This window comes from Eucalyptus grandis, chromosome 9 (assembly GCF_016545825.1).
Source record: "Eucalyptus grandis isolate ANBG69807.140 chromosome 9, ASM1654582v1, whole genome shotgun sequence".
Classification (NCBI taxonomy): Eukaryota; Viridiplantae; Streptophyta; class Magnoliopsida; order Myrtales; family Myrtaceae; genus Eucalyptus; species Eucalyptus grandis.
In genome coordinates this window covers 24,073,448-24,099,530 of record NC_052620.1, presented here as the reverse complement: position 1 = coordinate 24,099,530, position 26,083 = coordinate 24,073,448, and the positions used below count along the sequence as shown (strand labels likewise).

Genomic DNA, 26,083 nt, shown 5'->3' with positions numbered 1-26,083 from the left:
TGGGCTCATTTCAAGGAAAGTCGCCCACTGAAGCCAAGGATCAGGCCCATTTTAAAAAGAGAGAAGCCCAGGCGTTCACTCTCTTATCTCGTGGAGCGTCAATGGTTCGGTTCGATTTGGGTTTCCATGGTGCCCGAATCGAACCAAACCATTTGGAATTGCACTTGTTTCAACCATAAACTGGCTAAGTTGGGCTCATTTCAAGGAAATTCGTGCACTAAAGCCAATGATCCAGCCCATTTAAAGAAAAGAGCATTCGTTCTCTCTTTCTAAGGTGTCAACAGTTTGGTTGGACTTCCATGGTACCCAAATCGAATTGAACCATTTGGAATCACACTTGTTTCAACCCGAACCAAATCGAAACAAAAAATGCTGGTCGGGTCCTATCAATTCAGGTTTTCCCCAGTGAGAGTATCCACCATTTTTCTCTTCTTTGTCTATGCAAGAACTGGGACAACAAAGTGCCCCAGAGAGTGAATGATGTGGAATGAAGTTGTGACGAAGCGCAATTGAAAGTGATGTCACCCAATCAATTGCAAATTCTCTCTACAGTGTCCTCAAATCACTAAGAACTCTAAACACATGGCATACACCTGAGAAGAAAGCATAAGCTAGAGGAAGAAGCCAAAAATCCTCTCGATTCCATTGGCTTCTTCGCTTTTGAAACACTCTTTGGTGTCCTCATATCAATGAAAAATTTCTCCCCTACCTTCGTTTGATACATGTAATCGACTCATCGACGTGCAATAAGTAGAATTCAAACCACACAGGGATGGACATTACCCAATGTTACTTTGAGTAGGTATAGGATTTGACATATATATCTAGACCAAACATTTGACCACTCAAGTAATCTTTGAAGCATTTTTCGTTCTTTTTGTTCTATCGACAGTAATATAAGAAATTAATGTAGGTGAAATCTAACTATTTGTCAAATAAATGCAATGCATTATTAAGAAAGGCACACGAGTTATGTTTGGACATATCTAGATTGACTTTTACTTTTTACTTTTTACATAATCACTGTAGTCACGCAAATGTTAATAAGTATACATATATGAATTTTGTCACAATTTCTTAACTATTAGATAGTATTTTTTTTTTTAAACCTTGCTTAATATCCCAAATATAACGAGCCAATAAGTTTCTTCCATCGATAATGGATGCATTACAACCCGTGAATGTAATTCTTTTACTAAAACACCTTTTCAGATGGAAATAGCTTTTCAACTGCAAGGATATTTATTGACCTCAAGAGCCAAAACTCCTCACACAAAAAAGGATGACGTGACAGGACACGACCACATTATTATTGGGTGACAAATTTGGGTTGCTTCATCAACCCAGAGGCCAATTGAAATGAGCCTAAAGAGGGTAATAAGAGAACCATCTATCCACCATTGAAAAACATTCCTTGGGTTTATACTCCGGAGCTGTGTGCCCCCCTCCCTGCACCCCAGCAAAATGGAGAAAAAAAAGAAAAAGAAAAAAGAAAATGGCTGCAGTAAGTTGAGATAATCATTTTTCGAAACAAATATGAATGTATAAAGGTAAAACAGAAAGCATAATGAAGGAGAGTTGGTCTTACCTTGATTGTTGTATATGTCAAATCGTATTTATTATTCTCCGAATATAATATGGAGTATCTATCCAAATAGGTTAAGAAGAAGTTAGTACATATAACATTTGATGGCTCCTCGAGCATAGGCAATCCACTTATGCGCATGCAAAAGAGAAATGAGATGCAAGAAATTTGACATTAAAGAAGAAATGCAAAATGTTTGGAAAATGGCTCAAAAGAGCTTAAATGAGTTTTGACTCAAAATAAAATAGCAAGGCTGAAAATGTGGACTCTAGAACTAAATGAGATCATTTGCGATAAGTTCGTTTTGTTAGAACTTTCTAGTGTTTCGGACTTTCTATGGTGACAGATAAATTTAGTGATAACGACAGTTTTGGCCAAAAACCAATAACAGTAAGAAATAAGCCCATCGCGCTTATTCGGTCTGGAAGAAGAGCAAGAGGAGAATCCGGAGGGGGGATAAAAGAGAGATTTGCGTGAGAATGATTGAGTTGCGGCCCGATCCAAATTTGACTGTTATTGTTAACCTGACTTATTATCTTGAGCAGCATAAATAGATCAGAGGCTGATCATGATTGTCTCGGGGCATCGTTAAAGAAAATGTATTCTATTTCTACTAGTGTATAAGCAAAAAAATTACTAATAAATTCAGTGGACAAATTATTCATTTTCCATTAGTATTGTGTAATCGAGATATGATACTTTATCACAGTGGGTGGGAGACTGTAAGAGTGAGTTAATTTATGTTTAATAGTCTATTTAGGATTTGATACAAAGTTTTTCAGCTTAAGTATGGTTTTGAACACAGACAAGCGATAGAACTTAATTAAGCAATTTTTTTGTACATAATTAGATCGAGAGGCGTGTTGTTCACAATATAATAATGTTCCTCATCGAGCAAAGTACGAAGCTAAACATTAATGACAAAAGATGATTAAGTAAATTGAATATGATGAAAAATAAATTATAGTGATCTTAATGGATTACGATGAAATTATTACCCGGCCACTTGACCATTGACAAACCAAGGTGCCCACGGACCAAGTAAAGTCAAATTGAGTGATCTTATCCAATCTAGTGTACCAATGTATGGGATAGCCAAGTCATGATCACCACTGCAACAAGAATACTTTTCATCAACGATAGAAAAAGTCTCTTATTTATGTGAAAAGCAAGTCAATTGTAAAAAGTTTGAACCTGGATGAGAAACTTATACATTTAACTAATCCAGTACCTATAAATTAGGGCACGGAGGGATGTCTTAGAGAGGTATCTATGATAGACCACACTATTAAGAACATCCTTGGTGTAAGACAAACTCTCATTGCATCTATCCCACTCTGGCTTCGTGCCCTGAATGTCATTATTTGGTAATCAGTATAACTGCATAAATGTCAGTGATGCTTGCGAAAGAGAATGTTTCTTATACCTCTCGAATGTGAAGGGCTTCTTGGACATTCCTATCATTAGCCCAAATGTAGGAGTATAGGTAGTTATAGTTCTGTCAACGGAAAAGTCTAAGTGAAACAGCACATAGCTATCCATCAAAATTCACCTGCTCCATCTTATATTATCTCACACATATGGATAGATGCTGTAATTTTAGGTACTGTATTCATGGAGCGTGTTAATTTAGGATGTACCCGACACCATGGCCTGGATTGTAGAGGCATTGAAACGACGTTGATGATATTCTCTTCGAGTATACTTCTGCTCCATTTTAGCTTCGTGTGGTTAGGAGATAAGAAACTACACATGGGTTCCAATATTTGAGCCAAATATATCTTCTCAAGGCACTAGAAAATTTCACAAGGAAACATATCTCGGTGATTTATTGCATATATACGTACTATGTGAAAAAAAAAAAAAAACATGAGATAGGTTGATGTTATAACAATGACACTTACTAGTGACACCATTTCAAGATCAGTTAGACAAGCTCCGTTGGTGGGATCGACATTCACATAATCTCCATTGCAATCCGTTGTCGTTGCCTTGAAAACATGAATACAAAAAAAAATTAATTACAAAAAATGTCAATTCATAAGTAATTATTACTACTAATATATTATATCCTTTTATGATATAGAGATCTTATTAGTTGTAAATTTACCTCGTAAAGTTCATCTGATATGAGAGCCGTCTTGTGACCGTACGGAATTCTTTGACTGATGTCCTTTACTTCACAAGTCACCGGATTGCCTAGTACATAGCCCTGTTCATATAACGAGAATAAAGATGCTTTACTCGACATGTACGGCTTGGTACTAACAGAAATGAAGTGGAAATGGTGAGGAAATAGTAACATAAATATGGGTCCTAACGCTTGTGGGAAATGAGGAAAGCACACGAAGCCTTAACGTAATTTAATGTCATAAAAGATTATTATATAAAAAGAATCTACGACATTATTACATACTTTGAGATTCATTGGCGGCTCACGTCCAGCTTCATTTCCTATACGGAATAGCAAACGGATCTTTTACTCTGTATGTGTGTGTGTGTTTTTTTTTTAATGGAAAGAAAAAAGCTTCTTGAGAGCCATATTGACACATAATACACATGTAAACTTCAATTACGCACCATCGTATACTTCCTTAACGATAATGGGGACAATAACACCAGAATAAGAATCACCAGTGATGTAAAGCGGATTTGTGAGGAATTTGGGGTGAGCCATAAGCCACTGCATCAATAAAATAATCAAAAAAAAAAAAAAACGAAAGAACTAAGGAACTCTATTATTCCAGGTAATTAGCTATGATAATTGCCTTGGGGGCATCTGATTATTTTGAGGTGACATAATGTTGGTATTAATACAAATGGATTACCTTTCTTAAAAACTCATATGTTTGTGCTGCTGAGGATGTGTCACTATTGTCGTATGCTGTCCAAGTCGTTGCATATGAAAATCCAGTACCCACAGGTGCATCCAAAAATATAATATTGGCTATCTGTCGTGAGAAAAAAAAAGCGACAAATTTTGATCTTTATTAGTCGAACATATTAACCCTAGCCGAATATAAAGGTATATTACCTTTGTCCAGGAGTAGGGATTCAACTTCAATACTGGTCTATTTCCGCTGGAATTTGAATAATCAAATTGTAACGGACCTGTGTAAAAACATACAAACATCAAGATCAAGGATGATCAAAATCATGTGTGATTTTACTTTCGACTGACATATTGTTATATGCAATCACGTTGAATTCCAAATTCACCACGTAAGATGAAGCCTATTTGCATCGCGAAATTGTCATATGAGTGGACTGAGAACGGCAGGTCGTGCGAAATCCAGCTGTTCATGTTTAGTTAATTCGAATTGGCTGAACAGTGGAAAGAATAGTAGTTTTCGTCAATAAAAATATGGGATTTGAGTTAGCTTGATTGTTGTCTTCCGCCAAGGCGACATTGAGAAGCGACAATATAACACGCATCCAACATTCTTATCTCATCATGTGTTCACCTAACCCCAACGAAAATTATGCGGTTTGGTCGCCAAATAGCCTCCACAAATTACAGAAATCTTCCCACCGCCGTGCTAAGGGGACAGACTTAGCGCGCACGCACACAAATATGACATAAATGTCAATTTTGGTTGGCATAAAACCATTTTGTATATGCTGGATTGAGATAGGACCATTTTGCAAGTGACAATCCTTGTCCTTTTTCGGACCGTAAATATTCTTTTGGCGCAACTAGTGATAGTCAATGTAATTATTGGATTAGTGTCTAAATATTATCTATAAAGGACTCTTGTGCTTAGACTCCGTTTATTTTGGAAAAAATAAATGATTTGGAAAATATTTTTCCAAAACCTTCATTTATATCATTTACAAAAATAATGAATGAACAATTTTTTCATCGTCAAAAAATGTTTGGACTTTTTGTCGACAATAGAAACATTTTTCATTGATTGATTATTTCAAATGATATGAGCGATCATTTTTGGAAATCTTTTTTCTAAGTTATTCACTTTTCGTAAAACAAACGGAGTCAATTGCGTAATGTTCTACTATATAGTCTCAAAGGAGTTTAATTATAGGCCTTTGAGCAGGTTTGAGATCATAAAAATTTATGAAGGCAATGTCTATCATTGAACGTCAGGTTTGACAACAACACCGGAAAAAGATAGATAATTTCTTTTGGGGATTTTCTCTTGCTAGGTATCGGATAAGTATCTTGTGTTCTTTTCCTTCGAAAAGATAGATCGACATACATGTATACGTCATATCCTGAAAAGTAGCTACGAGCTCAGAACTTCCTTGGTAGATTTGAATCCGGCGGGAGCTCAATGAGTGACCACCTCAACCATTTTTATATGATATAATACAGCATAAGCAAATAATCTTCCAAAAGAGAGGAAAAAGAACGCTACCGAGAGCTTAGTACTAACGCAGAAATAAAGAAAAGATGAAGATGACTTTGATGACAACCGCGATTAGTAAAGTAAACAAGAGAGAGCGGACCTATTTCGTAGAGAAGGCCGGACAAAGCGGAGCAACCGGGACCACCGGTAAGCCAAAGCAACAAAGGGTCGTCCTTGGGGCTCCTCTCGGACTCGATGAAGTAGTAAAATAGCTGCACTTCCTCCAACTCTCCTACCCCTACATATCTACACCGTTTTTGTTTCACCACCATTCAGAAAAAAAAAAAAAAAATTAAGAGGAAGGCACTCAGATATGTAACTATTGAAGATGAAAAAAAGTGACAGCGAATCAAGTCGCTTGCTACAATGTAATTACTCATGAACACATAACATGAGCTTACCCAGTTTCGAGTTTGAAGGGAAGATCTTCGGGGAAACCCGGTAGGCTCTCGATGATGGCTGATTGTGATTGTACGAAGTTGGAGATCAACAGCAGACATGGAAGTACGAGATGCAACATCCTTTGCTCGTCTAAAGATGGAAAGGAAAAGAGGCAAATTTGCGTACGATTCCTCCTTGCTCTGAGTGGATTTTTAGGGCTTAACTAGGCTTTCACGGATTTATAAACTGTCCATCCACCGGTCAAAAGAGTAATCCTCCACCATGGCCTTTCGTTCCCAAGAAAGAAGAAAAAAAGCGTGAGCGTTTAGACTTGTTTGAACAATAACATGCTTAGGATGTGACGCACTACTACTCGTCTATCAACTTTTTTTTTTGTCAATACTCGTCTATTAAATTGATTTAGAAGATAATGCGATGGATTGGAGCAAGGTACTCAAATATGTACGCCATATATTCAAATAAAGCGTATATGCTGAATATAAAATAATTGGTTTACAAAACTGATTCGTAAAGTGTTACTACAAATTCTAATTTGGCGTTTCATCACTTGAGAAATATACACTTGCAGTGTGTCGAATTATTTTGTAGAAGAATTTTGCCAGCTAATTTCATATATTTGGCACCATTCCATTAAAGCACTCGATATAATACCAAGGTTTGCCATGCTAAACTTGGGCCCTGTTTGGTTCAGCTTTGGGAGAATATATTTGGGAAATTGCAAATACCTTTGAGCTAAATGGGAATATGTTTGGTTCGGCTTAAATACCGTTTGATAAAATTGCTAAATTAAAAAATAAAATAAAAATTTTGCAAAACTTTTTTCTGAAATTCAGCCACCGGTGGCCAGATCTGGCCGTTGGATGGCCTCACTAAAGGTTGCCCACCTCAAGTGAGGCTGCCTGAGGTCGCACGACCTAAGGCGATGGCCACTTGGGTCGGGCAACCCTAGGCGGCTGACGCCTAGGTTTGACCCAAGTGTCGCCACTTGAGTTTGTGCAACCTTAGGTAGCGACACTTGGGTTGCCCAAACCTAGGCAGCCACCTGGGTCATCCAATTTAGGCCAATAGTTGGCTAGGTTGTGCAACCTAGGGGTCACCTGAGGTCGAGCGACGGTTGCCGGGGTTGGGCAACCCCCAGGCGGTGGTCGCTGGCACATGCAACTTGCATTCCAAGAATGCAATTTCCCAAAGCATCTCTAGACCTACTTTGGGCTAAAAGCCCTTAGACCTCTTTGGAGATGCAATTATATTTCCCCAATATTGAGCACAAACACGAACCAAGCGCATTTGCACTTGGTCAAGTGATTTTAAAGTCCCAAAACCCATTGCAAATGTTGAACCAAACGAGGCCTTACTTTTGACAATAATCTTTTCAAAAATGTCAAATCTCGAAATATATGAATTTTTTCAGTTATATTCATCTATTTCCGTTATCAACTTTTATTTTTATCATTAATTCCCCTATTATTTAATCATTCAAAACATTTAGCAGTAAAGTCGATTTTTTTGCATCCACGTAACTGGTATGCACATTGGCTATACTTTGCTTAATTAATCCATTTTAATTGCTTTACATTAGCTAAGGTGAGACACAATACATCTTCCCAATGAATTAGTCACGACTGTAGATGGGCCCAAAAACACACACACCCATATATATATTATTCCGGATATATTTGGAAGGAAGGAGTGAGGACTTGCACACCATACAAGCTTTTATGGATGAAGCGTTAGTCTCAAAACTTGATGAAAGATCATGCCAAGGCCTTATTATTAGAATTTTCCTTTAGACTACTGTCAATTCACAAGTCAAAATAAATAAATAAAAAAGTTAGGATAAACGAGACAAATGGTCTATGAATTTTAGCTCATTGTGTGATGTGATCCATGAATTTTAAATTTGGTTAATATAGTCCCTGAACTTTAGCTCAATGTATAATGTTATTTTTTAGGTTTTAAACTTTTGTTACGTATTCAATTTAATTCATAGATTATATGAAAATACAAAATTTAAATTAATGGAAGGATAATATTGAATATTTTTATATAATTCATGGGCTACCTTGAATATATACTATAAGTTTAGGGATTGTATTGAACAAATTAAAAGTTTAAGAATGACATTACATATTAAATTAAAATATATTTATTATATTGAATAAATTAAGAATTCAGTAACTATTAGTGCCATTGTACCCAAACAATATCATGGGAAAATGTCCAAATTATCTGTCGATATGGGCCAATCGGCGAGACCACCTTGTTTCTGCTGCCCACATTTGTGGAACTTGAATGGCTTTCAAAATGACCATAATTTACTCGACATGAGAAACGTGGCCAATGCATAACATCAGGTCGTTTTTCGGAAGTTGATGACGATGCTAAAAAGAATTAAATGAGAGAATAACAGAGGAGAAAAAAAAACAGAACAATAGAAAAGGACCGTGGATGAGACAGTGCAACAATGATTGTGCGGGTATATGTTGGAGAAGAAAATCGAAGGAAGCACGAGAGCCAAGACATCGTTATCTTATCTTGCTACCGTTGCATGGACACTGTCCATCATGTTTCTAATCACAATTTAGATAGTAGGGACACGGACGCGCCGCCCGCATTTTTTAAAATAAAAATTCTAACACGTCAGAACATGCATATATTAAATATATATATTTTAATTAATTTAATTCAATTTATAAATAAACAAATAAATAAAAAGTTAACTTTAACAGAAATTATTTTTTTGGTAAAAGGTAAGAATAACTTTAACAAAAATTATTGATAAAACTAATAATTAATAAAATATTAGAATGAACTTATTTAAATAAATTTATAATATTCTATAATGATTAAAATTTATTATTATTTAACATTCAATATTTTTTTTATTTTTCGAAATCACTTTTTAATCTCATTTATTATTTCTTTGACCAACCCACCCCTCCCAAAAAAAAATTATTTCAATGCTTTTATTTTCTGACCCAAAAAAGTCCTCTTCATCCCATTTTCCTTTCCCCTCACAATTTTTCGGTTCCTTCCGTGAAAATTGAAATCACACTCCTCCACCTACCCCAATCACACCGACCCCAATCACGCCAAGTCCCATCAAAATCCCCACTTTTAATTTTTTTTTTCTAATTTTCTTGTTAAAAGCCTAAAACTAAAAGAGAACCAAACTTAAAAACCCCAGCAGACTACGCCTCCTCCTCTGCCCACGACCTCTTCTTCGTGATCTTTGCTTTCTCTTGCAATCGCTCGCCTCCAGTCTTCCCTCCTTCACAACTTCAGCCGCAGCCTCACCTCCAGCCCTTCATGGCGGCATTGTAGTCGCGGCCCTCTGGGTCGCTCTTTCTCTGGCCCTCCCTTCCAGTCGCAGCATTGCCGTCGCTCGTGGCCTCGCCTCCACTCTATCGCCTTATTCAACAACCTTCGCACTTGTAGACTCGCCCTGGAAACCCACGCCTCTTGCAATTCCGAACATGCATGTCCAAACGTGTCCAGAAGAGTTGACAACGTGTTGGAAATCCGACACGTGTTGATCGCATGTCGAAAGTGTGTCAGACACGTGTCAGGGTATTCGACACGACATGGAAACTTCTAGAACGTGTCAATGCTTCATAGATCACAATCATTGAATTGGACGTCGTGAAGCTCGTATGGGATATAGCCTATCCAATCATTGGTTGTGATCTACTTAGTTTGTTATAATATTTAAAATTATAAACCACACATTTATCTAACAATTTAAACTTTTAAAACATTTAGCAATTATCCTATAAAATCTCACTAGATATCATATTTGGAGGTTCTGGATTTGAATTTTTTCAGATCCCATACAAAATGATCAGACTAATCGTGATGAGGAGTGTTAAAAAATTTTAAATAATAAATCACGCATTCATTTAATAGCTTAATCATAAATTATATTCAAGCAAAAATTTTCCACTAAAATCTAGTGTAGGGCAAGGTGAGCAACATGTGGACAAGAAAGAGAACTTCCTAGTTCGCTTGAATCTCGAAGATGGAGAAGACACAAAAGCAAAGGAGGTTATTGTCCATTCCGATCATTATTTTATACCATTCATCCCCGACATATGTCTCGGGTTTTCCTCTTATTTGTATAAAAGCCTGATGAGTTATGAGTCATCTTCTTTCTTGTATTTCCATTTCATTTTCTCTTTTCATCTTTTTCTAAGATTGCTTGATCGATTTACTACTTTCCTTTATTGTTTACTTGTTGTCTCACAATTTCAATTTAATTGATTGCTTTATTTTCATTTCTCTTAAAAATAGAATGGCACGTGAGGGGGTGCATAACAAACCAAAATTTATATTCTAGAAATAATTTTCCTATTCCAGACTTGTTTTTAGAATAAAAATCCGTTTGATAAAATTATTTCATTTTTCTATTTCTAAGATAGATTTTTGTTCTAGAAATAGATTTAGAATAGAAATCAAAAGTAAAAATTTCTACTTTTCTATTTCTAGAATAGAAATGATAAATAAAAATTATTTTTATTGTTCGTCCTTACTACGAACCGGTCATTTATTCATTGCCACTGACCACCGTCCACCTATGGTCATTGCCACCATCCGTTGGTCGTTGTTCGCCGCCCCCGCTGTCCGCGGACACTGTTCACCGCTTGTTGGCCGTTGTCCGAATGAATTTCTATTTTTAGAATATAAATTTTATGTCGTTATCAAACGGGTATTCTTGCTTAGAAACTTATCTAGAAATAGAAATAGAAAAATCTATTTCTCTTCCAGAAATCAATTTCTAGCCAAAATGATTATCATTCGCGCTCTAAATGACTAATTACGCATGATCACCTAATTTAGGTTAAACGATCCTAAAAAAGTAAAGATAAATGCATGAACACCTTATGTAAACGCAATATACTGTTACATACTGAAATGACACTAATAGAAATGTTAGTGTAACCTAAGTCCCAAAATCTAAATATTTGGTTGTGTAGAAATTGAAAGAATACCCCGACCCTTGATTGGGTTTTCTTGCCAATCTCAAAAAATGAGACAAGTGGCGACTCCCGTCTCATTTTAAGTTGTCTTAAATAACTAGACCGTATAAATGAATTTGTCGAGAGGGGTATGAATCTTAAGAAAAGGTTCACGATTGTGATTTAGCATACTCGAGATGATGGAGTCGATAAAGATGAAGTGATGTCATCTTTGATGGATGTACATTTCGAGAGGGCTATCATAGTTGTTAAAAATACCATTAAACTCACATTTACATCAGGATTCTTTTTTTTCTTTTTTTGGTGACCCAGGGAACCTCCGCACGGCCGGCAGCCGGAGAGTAAACCCTGGGGGCAACGTGGGGAAACCACCACCCCACGCACCGGGCAAGGCGCACAAATGACCCAAATGCCTCCCTCCAACTTGCGTTGCAGGGGCTTCGAACCCAGGCCTCCACGGAGGAATGCTCTAGGATCTACCATCGGTGCCACCATGGCGGGTGGTTACATCAGGATTCTTTTCAACCTTAAAATCATCAATTTGGAATTACTGCGATGTTGAGGTAAGGTCACTCACATAGGATACGAGTTTGGGAGAACTCATGATCACGACTAAGTGAACTTACAAGAGATTTGTCCGGGGAGCAAAGTGATGACATTCTTGTGGTTGAGAACCATGAGGGAACTTTCATGATCAAATATCCCTAAACCCGACCTTTCCCCCTCCTCTTGTGGAATGGCAACGAGATTGTGTTACAACAATGGTAAATATAATAATAATTTACACATGTATATAATGTTGAAAAGGAAAATATATATATATATATATATATATATTTATCAAATAAATGCAATCTAATCTTAAGACATGTGTCGCAATCTAAATTTTGGGTGCACCACATAAAGTTTAGGCTACAGACTACTAAGTCTTAAACTTAGTTCGGGTTCTCCCAAGCCTATATCAATTCGCAACTTATGTTCAAATTCTTAACATACAAATGGATTTTATTTAGGAATCATCACTAATCAGTTTATGGTAGGTCGATTAGACAACGGGAGAATTATTTTACTTTTATGAATCAGAAACTTTGGGTACGAGAACTTGGTTACATTAAACTTCTCTAATCCCCTTTCAATATCATTTTTTTTTTCAAAAATGTATTTGCAGGCAATTTGGATTAAATTTAACCTAAATTACTATAATGCAATATGCTAATAACATGGGTGCTCAATCATTATTAAACATTCAATGAATCAAACAAATTGCATCAAAATAATTAAATGCATAAAGCAAACACTTTTTTTGGTTTTCTTTTATCTCAAAATTAAAACATGCATTTTAACTACATGACCTAATTTTGCTAACAAGTTATTTCTAATTAAATGAACCTAACATGCAAACTAATTGACATGCACCTAATATTTTTTATATTTTTTAATTAAAATTCGTTATAAAAAACTAATTAAACTATCGAAAAAGAAATAATTTTCTAATATGTTTTAGGAGTTAATTTAACTTAAACCCTATCCTATCTTAGAAAACTATTTTTTAAGAAAAATGAGATTATCAAAATGTGCAAACATTATTTAAGAATCTATCTATATAAAAAATTATCTAAGGGTACAATCCTAAAAATACAATCCTAATTTACTAAACCAACAATTCCGATGCAAGATTTGATTTTTGATTTTTTTTTTTTTATTGTTTTAGTGTTTTTGAAGACAACGGTTATTAGATAAACAATATATTTAAACTAATCAAGATATTTATCAAATAAATGATAAAATAATTTGAAAATAATAATATGTTGTTTCACGGATTAAATTAACAATTATTTTAATCCTAAACATCACAACATATAAGAAAGTTTAATATAATTAAAAATTTGATCTGCAGTTTTATAGACCAAATTAATAATTATAATGATTTACTAATTAAAATACTATCAAAATGCCCCAAAAATCAATATAATTAAAAAAAATTATCTAAATTCTTACGAATTAAATTAATAATTATAATAATTCTAGACAAAACCCCTTGGATAATGCCTACAATATTCATAAAACGAAGATCAAATTCCAATGTTCCAATTTGAATAATAATAGTGAAACTTAAAATAAAATAAAATAAAATATTAAAATAAACTACCTAATTGGGATTTTGGGCTTTAAGCGAGGGTTAGCAAATGGCAGCTAGATGGGTTAATGCAGCCGTGATGGTGGGTCGTGGAGCTCCGGCGAGAGGACCGGCGGACGCATTGCGAGGGGTGTCGCGAGTGGAGGCGCCATAGTAGCGAGCATAGAGCTACGTGGAAGCGTCGCTCGGGGAAGGGGGGGCGGGGCGGGGGGGGCGGTCACGGACGGAGGCGCTACGGGGCGTCGGATTGGAACTGTCGGGAGAACAAGTTTAAGAAATAAGTGAATTTTTTTTTTTTATTCTTCTCTTGTTGACTGCCATTGATCTTTACTTTTTTGTTCCAAAGAATAAAAACTAACTCATTATCAAATAGGTTTTTATTCTTTTTTTTTTTTTTTTGTTACGGGAAGAGAAGAATATAAATTGTTGGGCTCGAAGTTTACCATACGCAGCCTAGATGGGTCAATGCAGCCGTGATGGTGGGTCGCCGGAGCTCCGGTGAGAGGACCGGCGGACGCACGGCGAGGGGCGTCGCGAGTGGAGGCGCCGTAGCAGCGAGCACAGAGCTGCTGTGGAAGCGTCGCTCGGAGGGGGGGGGGCGTCGGACACCGGGCGGTCGCGGACGGAGGCGCTGCAGGGGCGTCGGGTCGGAAGGGGCAGCGGTCCGGCTGGGGCGAAGGCGGAGCAGGGGCGTCGGGTCGGAACTGTCGGGCGCTGGGCTGGCGAGGAAGGCTCGACCAGTTGCAGCGACGAGCGAGCGGCGATGGTGAGGCTGGTGGCTGCAGCGGAGCGACGGCGGCGCGGCTGTGGAGCTGCAGACGGGAGCAGCGCTCGATCGCGGCGTCGGAGGTCGACTGAGGCGCGGCGGAGGCTGAGCGTCGGGGGGTCTGGCGTCCGGTGCTGCAGGTCGCGGGTGATGGAGGGTTTCAGGCAGCTGCAGGCGATGGGGCTGGCTGCAGGAGCGGAGCTGCGGTGGCGGAGGCACGGTGGCCGGTGCGAGGCGGTGCGGGCGCGGTGGGCAGCAGCGGCGGCAAGGTCCTCACGAAGAAGATGAACAGTGCTTCATATTTTCCCTTTTTTTTCCTTCTCTCTCTTGCTGCTGCACGTCCCTTCACGTGACCCTATCTCTCTCTCTGCTGCACTGTTGCTTTTTCAGCAGGGGCCTTCAAAACTTCTGCTGACTTTTCCTCTCCCTAAAGCACGAAAATTCTTTTTGCTCAAAAAAAAAAAAAAAAACAAAGCACGAAAATTCTTTTACGTTTTGTTGCATTTTTTTTTTTTTTTTTGTAAAGTAAGAATATATTAAGCTAAGAACCAAACTATACTTTTGTTGCATTTATTTTGACTTCCAAAACCGAAAAAAAAGGCCTCCGCGTTTTTGCTCTGAATCCCCTTCCCCCGATCTTCGTATGCGCACAACATCTTTTATGGGGGAGAAATTTAGATTTTTGTGGCATATTTTGTTTTCAATTTTACTTGTGCATAATCCCCCTAAATATATTATTGAAATATATACACCCCGCGCAATATTTTCTTTTGTATATTTTCCAAATATTCCATCCGAAAATTTCATTTCTGCCCAAAAATATGTCATTTGGTGTATATTATTTGAATATGTGAAAAATCTCACATAAATATATGAAAAATCTCACGTTGTATCAATGCTTATCGTCGGTCCAATGCAAAAATGAAATAAAATAGAATAAATGATTCTAAAATATATGTTATGCAATTTTAATTTTATTTTTTGGGGTAAAAATTAATTCATTTTTTATGTAAAAATTTAGGTGTCAACAATATACAAACATGTTATGTTTAAATTATCGGACTAGATTGACTTTTACTTTTTGCTTTTAATTAATCAAAATCTTGCAATACACTTACGTTAACTTTATTAACCCAAAATGCCTGAAACTTTGGGAAGATGAATATGTTGATACGTAAATCTATTATTAATTTTCCTCACGATTTCTTTACTTTTAGATATCATTTTAAAATTTGCTTAACATCCCAAACTAACATGCCGATAAGTTTCTTCCATCGACAATGGATGAATTGAAACTCCTTAAATGAAATTATTTTACTAAAATACTTATTTCAGATGGAATCTTGGAAATTCAAATAGCTTTTCAAGTACAATGATATTTATCGTCCTTATGTAGAGCCAAAGCCCTCACGGAAGAAGGATAGTTTAAGAATACACAATCAGATCATTATTATGTGAGAACCTTGGATTGGTTCGAGCACTAATGAAAGACCAATGGAAATTAGCTAGAGAGGATAATAAGAGAACCATCTATCCACCATTGCAAAACATTCTTTGGGTTTATACTCTGGAGCTGTGTGCCCCCCACCCTGCGTCACGGCAAAAAGAAAAACGACCATCTTTATTTGAGATAATCATTCTTCGAAACCAATATGAGTGTGAAAGGGTAAAAAGGAAAAAAAACATAATAAAGGGGAGTTGATCCTACCTTGATTGTTGTATATGTCAAGTCATACTTCATACCTACCACATATAATGTAGAGTATCTGTCCATGTAATTTAGAAGAAGTTATTATGTATGACATTTACGGTGCGTATAACAAAATTTCTAGAATAAAAATTAATTTCTAGTCAAAAATTAATTTCTCAATTTTTATTTCAAAAATTGAGAAGTTAAAAATTTTAACTTATGATTTCTTCTTTAAATTTATTTTTGGAATATAAATTTGTTCCAGAAATAGAAAAATCAAATTGCGTTACCAAACGAATTTTTATTCTAAACTTGTTTCGGGGAACAAAGAAACAGAGAAATAGAAAAAGTGAAAATTTTATTATGCGCACCCTTAACAACTCCCCCAGCAAACACAATGCGCGCTGTGCATGGAAAAGGCAAATTAGATAAAAAGAAATTTGATGTGAAAGAAAAAATGCAGCCTTACAAATTCAAAAATGGCTCGAAAGAGCCTAAAAATGCTATTTTAACTTAAAATAAGATAACAAAGCTGAAAATGAGGACTCTAATACTAACTGAGATAATTTGTAAGAGAGCCATTTTTTCTAACTCAAATAGAGACCAAATTAGCCATACGGGGCTTTTTGAGCAACAAGTCGACACGACTAGGGTAATATGTGAGGACGTTCTGGTACTTTGGACTTTCCATGGTTGACAGGGTAGCGATGAAATCGGTTTTACACCCAAAAAAAAAAAAAAATTCCATAAGAGTAAGAAATAAGTGCTTTAGCATTGTTCCCTTAAAATCATGAACAGGGGCGTGCCAATTCTCACGTCCGTTGCGGGTTAATCCAAATTTGACTGTCATGGTTAACCAAAATCATGATCTCGAGCAGCATAGGTAGATGACAAGCTGATCATAATTTTCTCGATGTACCACTGAAGAAAATGACTTCTATTCCTACTGGTGTATAAAGCAAAGTACTACCAATAAACCCAGTTAGCAAATTATAATTATTGTTTTGCATTAGTAATGTGTATTCAATATGAGGTACTTTACCACAGTGGGAGACAGTCAGAAGAGTGAGTTAATTTGTTTTTACAATTCTAACAAGTGATTAAATTTTCCAACTTAAGTATGGTTCTGAACACAAACAAGTGATGAAATTTGAAGAACAAATATTATGGCATATACTTAGATTGAGATGTGCACTGTTCACAATGGTATAAAACAATTCATGGTAGAGTGAAGAAGAAAGCTACACATTCATGAAGATGATGAACAAGTAAAATGAATTCGATAAAAAAAGAAAGTAATAAGTCATCTTAATGGAATAGGATAAAATTATTACCCGGCTACTTGACCACCGACAAACCAAGGCGACCACATACCAAGTAAAGTCAAATTAAGTGATCTTATCCAATCTAGTGTACCCACGTACGGAATAGCCATGTCATGATCACCACTACAACAAGAGTACATTTTGTCAACAATAGACAATGTCTTTGATTGATGCAAACAATCTGCAAAAGAAATTGAACTGGGATAGAAACTTATCCACTCAACTGACAAAAGTACCTGTAAATTAGGGCACGGAGGGATGTCTTAGAGAGGTATCTATGATAGACAACACTATTGAGAACGTCCTTTGTGTAAGACAAACTCTCATTGCATCTATCCCACTCTGGCTTCGTGCCCTGAATGTCATTATTCGATAATCAGTATAACTATATAAATGTTAGAGATGCTTGTGAAAGACAACGTTTCTTTATACCTCTCGTATGTGAAGGGCTTCTTGGACATTCCTATCATTGGCCCAAATGTAGGAGTACAAGTAGTTATAGTTCTGTCGACAGAAAAGTCTTGAGTGAAATAGCGCATAGCTATCCATCAAAATCCACATGCTCCATCTTATATTATCTCACACATATAGATAGATAGATGCTGTTATTTTAGGTATTGTATTCATGGAGTGTATTTAGGATGTACCCGACACCATGGCCTGGATTGTAGAGGCATTGAAACAACGTTGATGATATTCTCTTCGAGTATACTTCTACTCCATTTTAGCCTCGTGTGGTTAGGAGACATGAAATTACATATGGGTTCCAATATTTGAGCCAAATATATCTTCTCAAGGCGCTAGAAAATTTCACAAGGAAACAAATCTGTGTGATTTATTGCATACATACATCTTGCATAAGAAAACATGAGAGTGGTGTGACAACAGCACTTACTTTGGATACCATTTCTAGGTCAGTTAGACATGCTCCGTTGGTAGGATCTACATTCACATAATCTCCATTGCAATCCTTTTTTGTTGACTTGAAAACATGAACGCAGAAATAAATTCACTTGTTTTAATATTAGTTTCAGTAGATGACATTATAGAAGAAAGAATATCTATAAAAGTGCAATTCCATGTCACGGACATGTCGATTCACATGTGATTCACATTATTTTATTTATCTTTGATGATATCATAGTTAAGTACATTGTAAATTCACCTCATATAGCTCATCTGATATGAGAGCCGTCTTGTGACCGAATGGAATTCTTTGACTAATGTCCTTTACTTCACAAGTCACCGGATTGCCTAGCACATAACCCTATTCATATACCAGAACAATAAAGCTTCAATTAACATATTTGGCTTTATTATTGACAGACATGAAGAAATATTGAGGGAATAGTAATCCTACCTATTACCAAAAAAAAAAAAAAAAAAAAAATATTGAGGGAATAGTAGCATTCATGTGGGTTTTAACCGTAGTGTGAAATATGAGAAGAGAGAGCGAAGCATAATGGGGAAAAAGACACTATAAGTGTCATAATTTTCATAAAACATTCACTTGAGTGCCATAATTTTTTTTTATCATTTACTGCCATACAACTTTTTAATAGATCACTTGAGTGACATAACTTCATAAAAATGTTCGCCACATGTGTTATGTTATGTCAGATTTCTAATACCTGGGCGAACATATTAAATTTTTTTTGGTACTTCAATGATTGATTAAAAAGTTACGACACTTAACCAATCGGAAAAAAAAGAAGTTATGACACTTAAGGAAGCGTTGTACGAAATTTGGCATTTGCAATGTCTTTTATATCAAGTTTAACGTTATTAAATGTCATAAAAATGATTATATTGCACAGAAGAAAGATTATTACATACTTTGAGATTCATTGGCGGCTCACGTCCAGCTTCGTTTCCTATAAGGAAAGCAAACAGAGTGTTTTTCTTTTTAAAAAGATAAAATAGCTTATCAAGATATTGAGAGCAAGACTGAGACAAAAATCAAGTAGTTGATCCAAAAAGAAAACTGTTTATGGGGTTACATTTTCTCTACATAACATGTGGGCGAACATCAATTACGTACCATCGTATACTTCTTTAACGATGATGGGAACAACAACACCGGAATAAGAATCACCAGTGATGTAAAGTGGATTTGTGAGGAATCTGGGATGACTCATAAGCCACTGCATAAAAAACAAAAAAGTTAAAGAACTGTACTGGTCCAGGGAATTAGCTAGGATAATTGCCTGGGGGCATCCGATTATTTTGATGTGATGCAATGTATTGAGAGAAAATTGTCGAATTTTTTTTTAATCCTATTATATTTGTATCGGTGCAACTATAATTTTTTTTTTATTATGCTAACTGAATCATAAACATTTTGATAAATTCCTGATGTAGATACTAGTCATACTACATGATGTTACCAATTTTTATAATCTTTTAAAAATTAATTTTTAAATATATGTTTTTATTTTTCTTTTCTTTCTTTTATTTTTCCTTCTTACTCTACCCGTCGCCGAGTATCAGCAGAGGCTAGTGACCAACCACAAGAGAGGGCCAAGCTTGAGCCTCGCTAACCCTTGTCAACCTTGAGCAAGGCTCAAGCTTGCCAGATCGAGCTTAAGCTCACCTAAAGTTGGTGAGGCTCCACCTCTCTTAATCTTGGCAAGCTCGAGCCTCACTTGAGAATGGCACCTCAAGTCAGCGAGGTCAAATTTCACCTATGATTGGTTGCTAGCTATCGCCAAGACCTCATGATCGGTGGATGAAGAAGGAAAACGAAAAGGGAAAGAAAATTGAAAGAAAAGAAAATAAAAAAAATATTTTAAGAAATTATAAAAATTGTCAATGTTAGCGTCGGTTATGCTATGTAGGAAGGCTGGAATTCATAATAGCAATTTCATATTAAAATTAGTTGGAATGATTAAATTGATAAATTATCAAAAAAATTATGACTTAATTGCGTAACCGATATGTTTATGACTAAATTGATATAAGTGGAATTGATTTATTATTATTATTTTTTAATCTTCCCTAGTGTTGGTATTAGATAAAAAATGATTACCTTTCTTAAGAACTCATATGTTTGTGTTGCTGAGGACGTGTCACTGCTATTATATGCTCTCCATGCCGTTGCGTAAGAAAATCCAGTACCCACAGGTGCATCCAAAAATATAATGTTGGCTATCTATCATAAGAAATGTAACAACTTTAATATTGATATGTTAAACAATATTTAAACAATATTTAAACAATATTAACCAGAGTTGAAAATAAAAGTAATTCACCTTTGTCCATGAATATGGATTTAACTTTAATACTGGTCTATTTTCACTTGAATCCGAATAATCAAACTGTAATGGACCTGTAATATCAAGATGATGGCTGGTCAAAATCATTTGATTGGTTTGGCTTTGGATATCTAGTTGACATGGGAGTTTTCGCATATAGGAAATCCCATAGGCACTCTTTTCCAAACTGAAATCTCAAGAAAGTTGTTTCCCAATATAACTCAAGCATGGCAATGTGATCGGACAAGTAACATCTCAATGAAAATATAGCACGATAACATAAGCACCTCAAGATTACAACAGCACAATATTATATATGTACTTTGTTAATATAACGGTTGTTAGGTCATTATGAGAATAATAACATATCATGAGTTATAAAATTTTAAGAAAGTAGACTTCACAACAATTTTTAATTAGTTATTATTCATTTTTTTAGTCAAATATAGACTATTGATATTGCGGTAAATAAATATTTTATATATATATATATAGCAACATTATCACTTGTTGCGAATTTTAATCTAAAAATAATTTTCTTAAAGTTAGAGGAGTCTATTTTAAATAAAAACTCTTGAAAGTACGAAAGTTCAGATCTAGCGTAGGTAGATATGCAGGCGCATAATTAAAATGACAAATTTCCCGTTGGGTGGGGTGGCTTTCTCGCTGGAGATTGACGTTTTTCCATGATTGCACAAACGACAAAGCCTACAAGCGATGATGTTGGAAAAATTATAGCCAACATATATATATTATTCGATTGTATGGGTCCATCGTCAAGTTCACTTTGTTCAATAATAAATATGAGCCCAGATGTCATGTAAAGCTTATCTCATTCAGCGTTGGATGTGTACGTTCAATGCCTTATAATGACAAGATTCATTAAACACACCTGTGTTAAGGCAAACTATTTATCGATGTGGGTACTAGGTGCAACACTAATAAAGATTTGAAGTACAGACCATGAATATGGACCATCCTATCGTATTTGACGAATCAAATTAAATTTAATATACAAAAGTGGTTACTGGAACACTTACACCTAATAACCACTTAAGGAAACAGTCACTCACAACGAGCCAAATAATCGAAAGAATAATAGTTTTCGTCGAGATAAGATTGGATTTTGATCAGCTTGATTGTGTTAGTCTTCTGCCGAGGCAACAAAATGGGAAGCGAGAAAATAACGTCAATCTAACGTTCTCAACTAATGATTTTTGTGTTTTGCTAAACCCCCTACGAGAATTATGGTTGGCAATATCCTCCCAAAATCACCAAAAAGTCGTCCTACCCACATTTTTAAATACTTCTCAAACCAAATTTCACCTTCTAATCAAAGGGATGGGCCCCCTTTGTAAGCGGTGGATCGAATTAAAACACTTTTATGAGTGAGAATCCTTGTCCTTTTTTGAGCGCAACTATTCTTTTGATGCAACCTATTGCCGGCACAATTTTAAGGAAAAATTGTTTAAAAACTTGTACATTTATTACACTTTTGTTAATTCAATCTTAAATATTTTAACTGTGTCAATTGAGTCATAACTATTTTTTTATATTTTATCGATTGAATTCATTCGATCAATTTTGAGGGGATATTACTAACGTGGACATTAGCTGTCTTACGTGACACGGACGATGCTAGACGTAGACAATTTTAATACTTTTTAAAAAAATTTAGAATTTTTTTTTTATATTTATATATTTTTTAATTTTTATTTTAATATAGTATCCATGCCTCGAATGATCGATAAAAAGGAGTTGTACGCTTAGTTGTTCTACCATGGTGTATAAGGAATTTCGTTGCAGGTTTAAGATTTTAAAATTTGTATAAAAGGGATCCTCATCGCTTGAACTTCATTGTCTAATTAAACAATGGATACACGCATGTGGGACTCAGTCATGCGTAAACTACTTTTCCTATCCTAACAAAAAGAACAAAGAGGAGAATGCAAACACTTTTTAATATGAAGTATGATAATTATTATGAAATTAGGGATTATGTTCCGAGGATGGTAAATTTGAAGACAAAACTTTAGATTCTTAATGTTGCTATTCGTACCGCTTGCATTGTGCATCAAATATAAGAGTTTTCCGAATGTGGGCTATATTAATTTACCGTTTTACAGGGTTAGTTTAAGGTGAGATAAAAAGTTTCTTAATTAGAGTAATACAGGGTTGGTTAGTGTGGGTCAAATTGAGTCCGACCCGTAATAAAAAGGCATGTCTGTAAATTCTATAAATAGTGTTGAAGTCTCTCCTCTAATCCTAACTCTTACAATTATCCTCACAATAATGTTTACCTAGCGTTACAGGGCGAGGGGGCCGTCTCATTAAATTAGTGATACAAAGGACAATAGAGGAGATTTGAACATTATCTATAAGGTTTCCAACTAGGCTCTCTCAATATGGGTTGGGCTCAACTCGGCTTACGCTAGTTATCCACATATTAGACTAATGAGAAAACTTTCTATCTCGCGTTAGATCAATCTCGTAAAACGGTAAATTATAATATCAATTAATGTAGCCCACATTAAAAAAATCTTATAGAGAGTAGAGATGAGACGATAAGACTCTTTACTATTTAATGTTTGACTACTATTCGATGCACAGACCTGAGTAGATCCTTAAAAGGCTTAAGGGGAAAAAATAGGCAGGAGAACCCCTGTGAGAAAAAGATTTATGAGGAAATTAGGGAGCTCGTAATAGTGAATGTAAACATCACATCAAGACTCCGGTCTTGACTATCGTTGGGTAGACAAATATGGTAGTCTTCTGCGCTTGGAGCGAGTGGGCGAGAGTGGAATCCCTTATGCTACGCCAGTTGCCTTACGGCAAAGTCTAATCAACTGATTGCCAATCCTAGTACCCCGGTTGATTAGACTTTGCTTTCTTTTCATAGAGATTGACTATTCAGTTAAAAAGAGATTGCAAGGAAGCTTTCTTTTCGTAGGCGGATCCTATGCTTTGGAGATTTTCTCGATAAAATATCTGTGTTCTCTTCCTTTAAATGGATAGATATACATTTATGTATACACCGCATCATGAGAAGTTGCAACGAGGTCGTTAAGATCTTATCAAAACGTTGTCGGCAGTATGTGTCCGGGGTTTGTTTGCATATCGGAACTCGGTGGAGCTCAATGACTAATTACCTTGCTCCTTTTTATGTAATATAATATAGCACGGTCTAATAATCTTCCAAAAGAGAGTGGAAAAAGAAAAGACTACCGAAAGCACCGCGTCACCAAACAACAATCATAACGCAAGGGATGAAGAAAAAGAGAGTGGAACTCGGTGGAGCTCAATGACTAATTACCTTGCTCCTTTTTATGTAATATAATATAACACGGTCTAATAATCTTCCAAAAGAGAGTGGAAAAAGAAAAGACTACCGAAAGCACCGCGTCACCAAACAACAATCATAACGCAGGGGATGAAGAAAAAGAAGCAAGATGATCATGAGGACTGATCGGATTAGTAAAGGAATTAAAGAGAAAGAACATACCTATTTCAAAGAGGAGGCCGGACAGAGCAGAGCAACCGGGACCACCGGTGAGCCAAAGCAACAAAGGGTCATCCTTGGGGCTCCTCTCAGACTCGATGAAGTAGTAAAATAGCTGCACTTCCTGCAACTCTCCTACCCCTACATATCTGAGCCATTTTGTGGCATCACCATTGGAAAAATAAAGAAAAATATCAAAGACAGTCATATGAGCATAAGGAAAAGAGATAGCGAATCAAGTCATTTGCTAAACTGTAGTTGCTCATAATCATAGAATACGAGCTGACCCAGTTTCGAGTTTGAAGGGAAGATCTCCGGAGAAACCCGGGAGGCTCTTGACGACGGCCGATCGTGATCGTCCAACGTTGGAGAACAACAGCAGCAACAGAAGTAGGAGATGCAACATTCTTGGCTAGGCCAACCAAGAAAGATGGAAAAGAAAAGAGAATATCAAAACTTGCGTAAAGATAATCTTTCCTCTGTGAGGATCTCTTAGGGGTTAAGTAGGCTTCACGGTTTCTTAAACCGTCCAACCACTAGTCAAAAACATGCGCACTTTGACCTATTTCAGCAATAAAATGTTAAGGACTTGTAAACATTACTAATCGCCTATGAAATTGATTTACAAAATAATGCGATGAATTGGAACTAAGAATTCAGATATGTAGGCCTACACTCAAACGAATCTTTTTATGTTGATTTACACAATCGATTCATATGGTGATGCAATGGATTCCAATTTGACATTTTATCCGCCATTTGGGAAATATACACTTACACTTTGTTCATTTACTCTGCAGAAGCATTTCCTAAGCTAACCTTTATATATTTGGTGCCATTCCATTGAAGCGCTTAATATATTATAAAACTCCGCGATCATAACTCACTTTTGCACATTGTTTATATTCCCAAAATATCCTCGATTACTTATTTTACAAATATTGAATCTACGGGAAAATGCATAAGTTAAGGACTCTATATCATCTCTCACATAATTAATAATTAGAATTTGGATATTTTCTATCCAAATATAACCTTTTAAAAAGGATTTCAAATGTTGAAATGTTTGGATCTTTCCACATATATTATATATAATTCTATTGTCAATCTGTACTTTTATCAATAATTTCTCAATTATGTAATCATTCAAATATCTAGTAATCAGTATAGCGCTAAATCTTTCAAATTTGAAGTTTATTATATATATAAACACACAACTTGTAGCCACAATTGCTAGTCTTTGGTAGGTAAAGATTCATATTTGCACCGAGGATATCAATAACCTACTCTATCATTGCCTTATTAAATATTGCGAAAAGATGGGAAATTTTTTTAAAATTTCTAAATATATTGAATTTTTATCAATTTAGTTTTAAACCTTTTAACTTTACGAATTAAATCTTAAATATTTGTACATTTTGTCAAGTGAGTCCATCCAATTAATATTGACTAGAAATCATTAATGTGAATGCCGGTCAGCTTATGTGGCACAATCAATATTGACGTGAACGATAATCATCTTCTGTGGCACAATCGGTATTGACATTAATAACTTTTAATAATCTTTTTATAATTTTTTCGTTTTTCCCTTCTTCTTTTTTTCTTTTTTCTTTTTTAAAAAATTTAGCTAGAGAGGCCATCGCAACCACAAGCTAAGCAGCCTCGCCTAGGTCTAGAAAAGGTGGCCTTGCTTGCGGCTACAATTGTCTAGGCAAGGGCTGTGAAGCTCTCGTTGGTTGTAATGATCGGTGACCCTCACCAATTGTCAGCGAGGGTTTGATTACCCTCACTAGCCATAGTAAAAAAAAAATACACACGCACACAAAGAGTAGAGAAGAAAAGGAAAAATAAAGAAAAATAACTTAAAGAATAAATAAAAATTCTAAAAAATATTAAATTATTAAAAATTTTCTACATTAGTTCTAGTCGTGCCATGTAGGCGACCCATGCCAATGTTAGTAATTTTCGACCAAAATTGATCAAATGGACTCAATTGAAAAAACATGAAAATCTTTGGAGCTTAATTGACAAAATTAAAATTTTTATGATTGAATTAACAAAAATACAATATGTTTAGGAATT

General features: G+C 35.7%; 1 protein-coding gene across 5 annotated transcripts; it reads right to left on the bottom strand.

Annotated features, from left to right (window-relative positions):
* Window positions 1-1,129: 1,129 nt before the first annotated feature.
* LOC104418644 (serine carboxypeptidase-like 18) lies at window positions 1,130-24,491 on the bottom strand. 5 transcript variants are annotated; one of them, XM_018862682.2, is made up of 14 exons: window positions 24,289-24,491; window positions 24,005-24,150; window positions 20,500-20,576; window positions 20,277-20,399; window positions 19,290-19,392; window positions 19,085-19,122; window positions 18,414-18,515; window positions 18,144-18,230; window positions 3,226-3,378; window positions 3,012-3,083; window positions 2,817-2,935; window positions 2,584-2,697; window positions 1,589-1,646; window positions 1,130-1,449 (listed from the first exon to the last, which is right to left on the bottom strand). In XM_018862682.2, exons 1-14 carry the CDS (start codon window positions 24,405-24,407, stop codon window positions 1,366-1,368), a joined length of 1,395 nt encoding a protein of 464 aa, XP_018718227.2. In that variant the 5' UTR covers window positions 24,408-24,491; the 3' UTR covers window positions 1,130-1,365. The 5 variants fall into 5 exon arrangements, with proteins under 5 accessions (XP_018718227.2, XP_010028339.2, XP_039157534.1 ...); XM_010030037.3 differs by lacking the exons at window positions 18,144-18,230; window positions 18,414-18,515; window positions 19,085-19,122; ... (3 more) ...; window positions 24,005-24,150; window positions 24,289-24,491 and adding exons at window positions 3,490-3,576; window positions 3,696-3,797; window positions 4,002-4,039; ... (3 more) ...; window positions 6,053-6,198; window positions 6,354-6,595; XM_010030039.3 differs by lacking the exons at window positions 1,130-1,449; window positions 1,589-1,646; window positions 2,584-2,697; ... (1 more) ...; window positions 3,012-3,083; window positions 3,226-3,378 and adding exons at window positions 15,575-15,822; window positions 15,942-15,999; window positions 17,258-17,371; ... (1 more) ...; window positions 17,681-17,752; window positions 17,896-18,048 and having other exon boundaries at window positions 24,289-24,490.
* Window positions 24,492-26,083: the final 1,592 nt, after the last annotated feature.

Bases quoted from the DNA above. Each gene is read 5' to 3' on its own strand.
- LOC104418644 (XM_018862682.2), bottom strand. From the start codon at position 24,407: ATGTTGCATCTCCTACTTCTGTTGCTGCTGTTGTTCTCCAACGTTGGA. The intron at 24,151-24,288 runs GTCAGCTCGTAT...AAAATGGCTCAG, and splicing joins CCCTTCAAACTCGAAACTGG to ATATGTAGGGGTAGGAGAGT. The intron at 2,698-2,816 runs GTACTGGATTAG...TTCTTGTTGCAG, and splicing joins CTCCGTGCCCTAATTTATAG to TGGTGATCATGACTTGGCTA.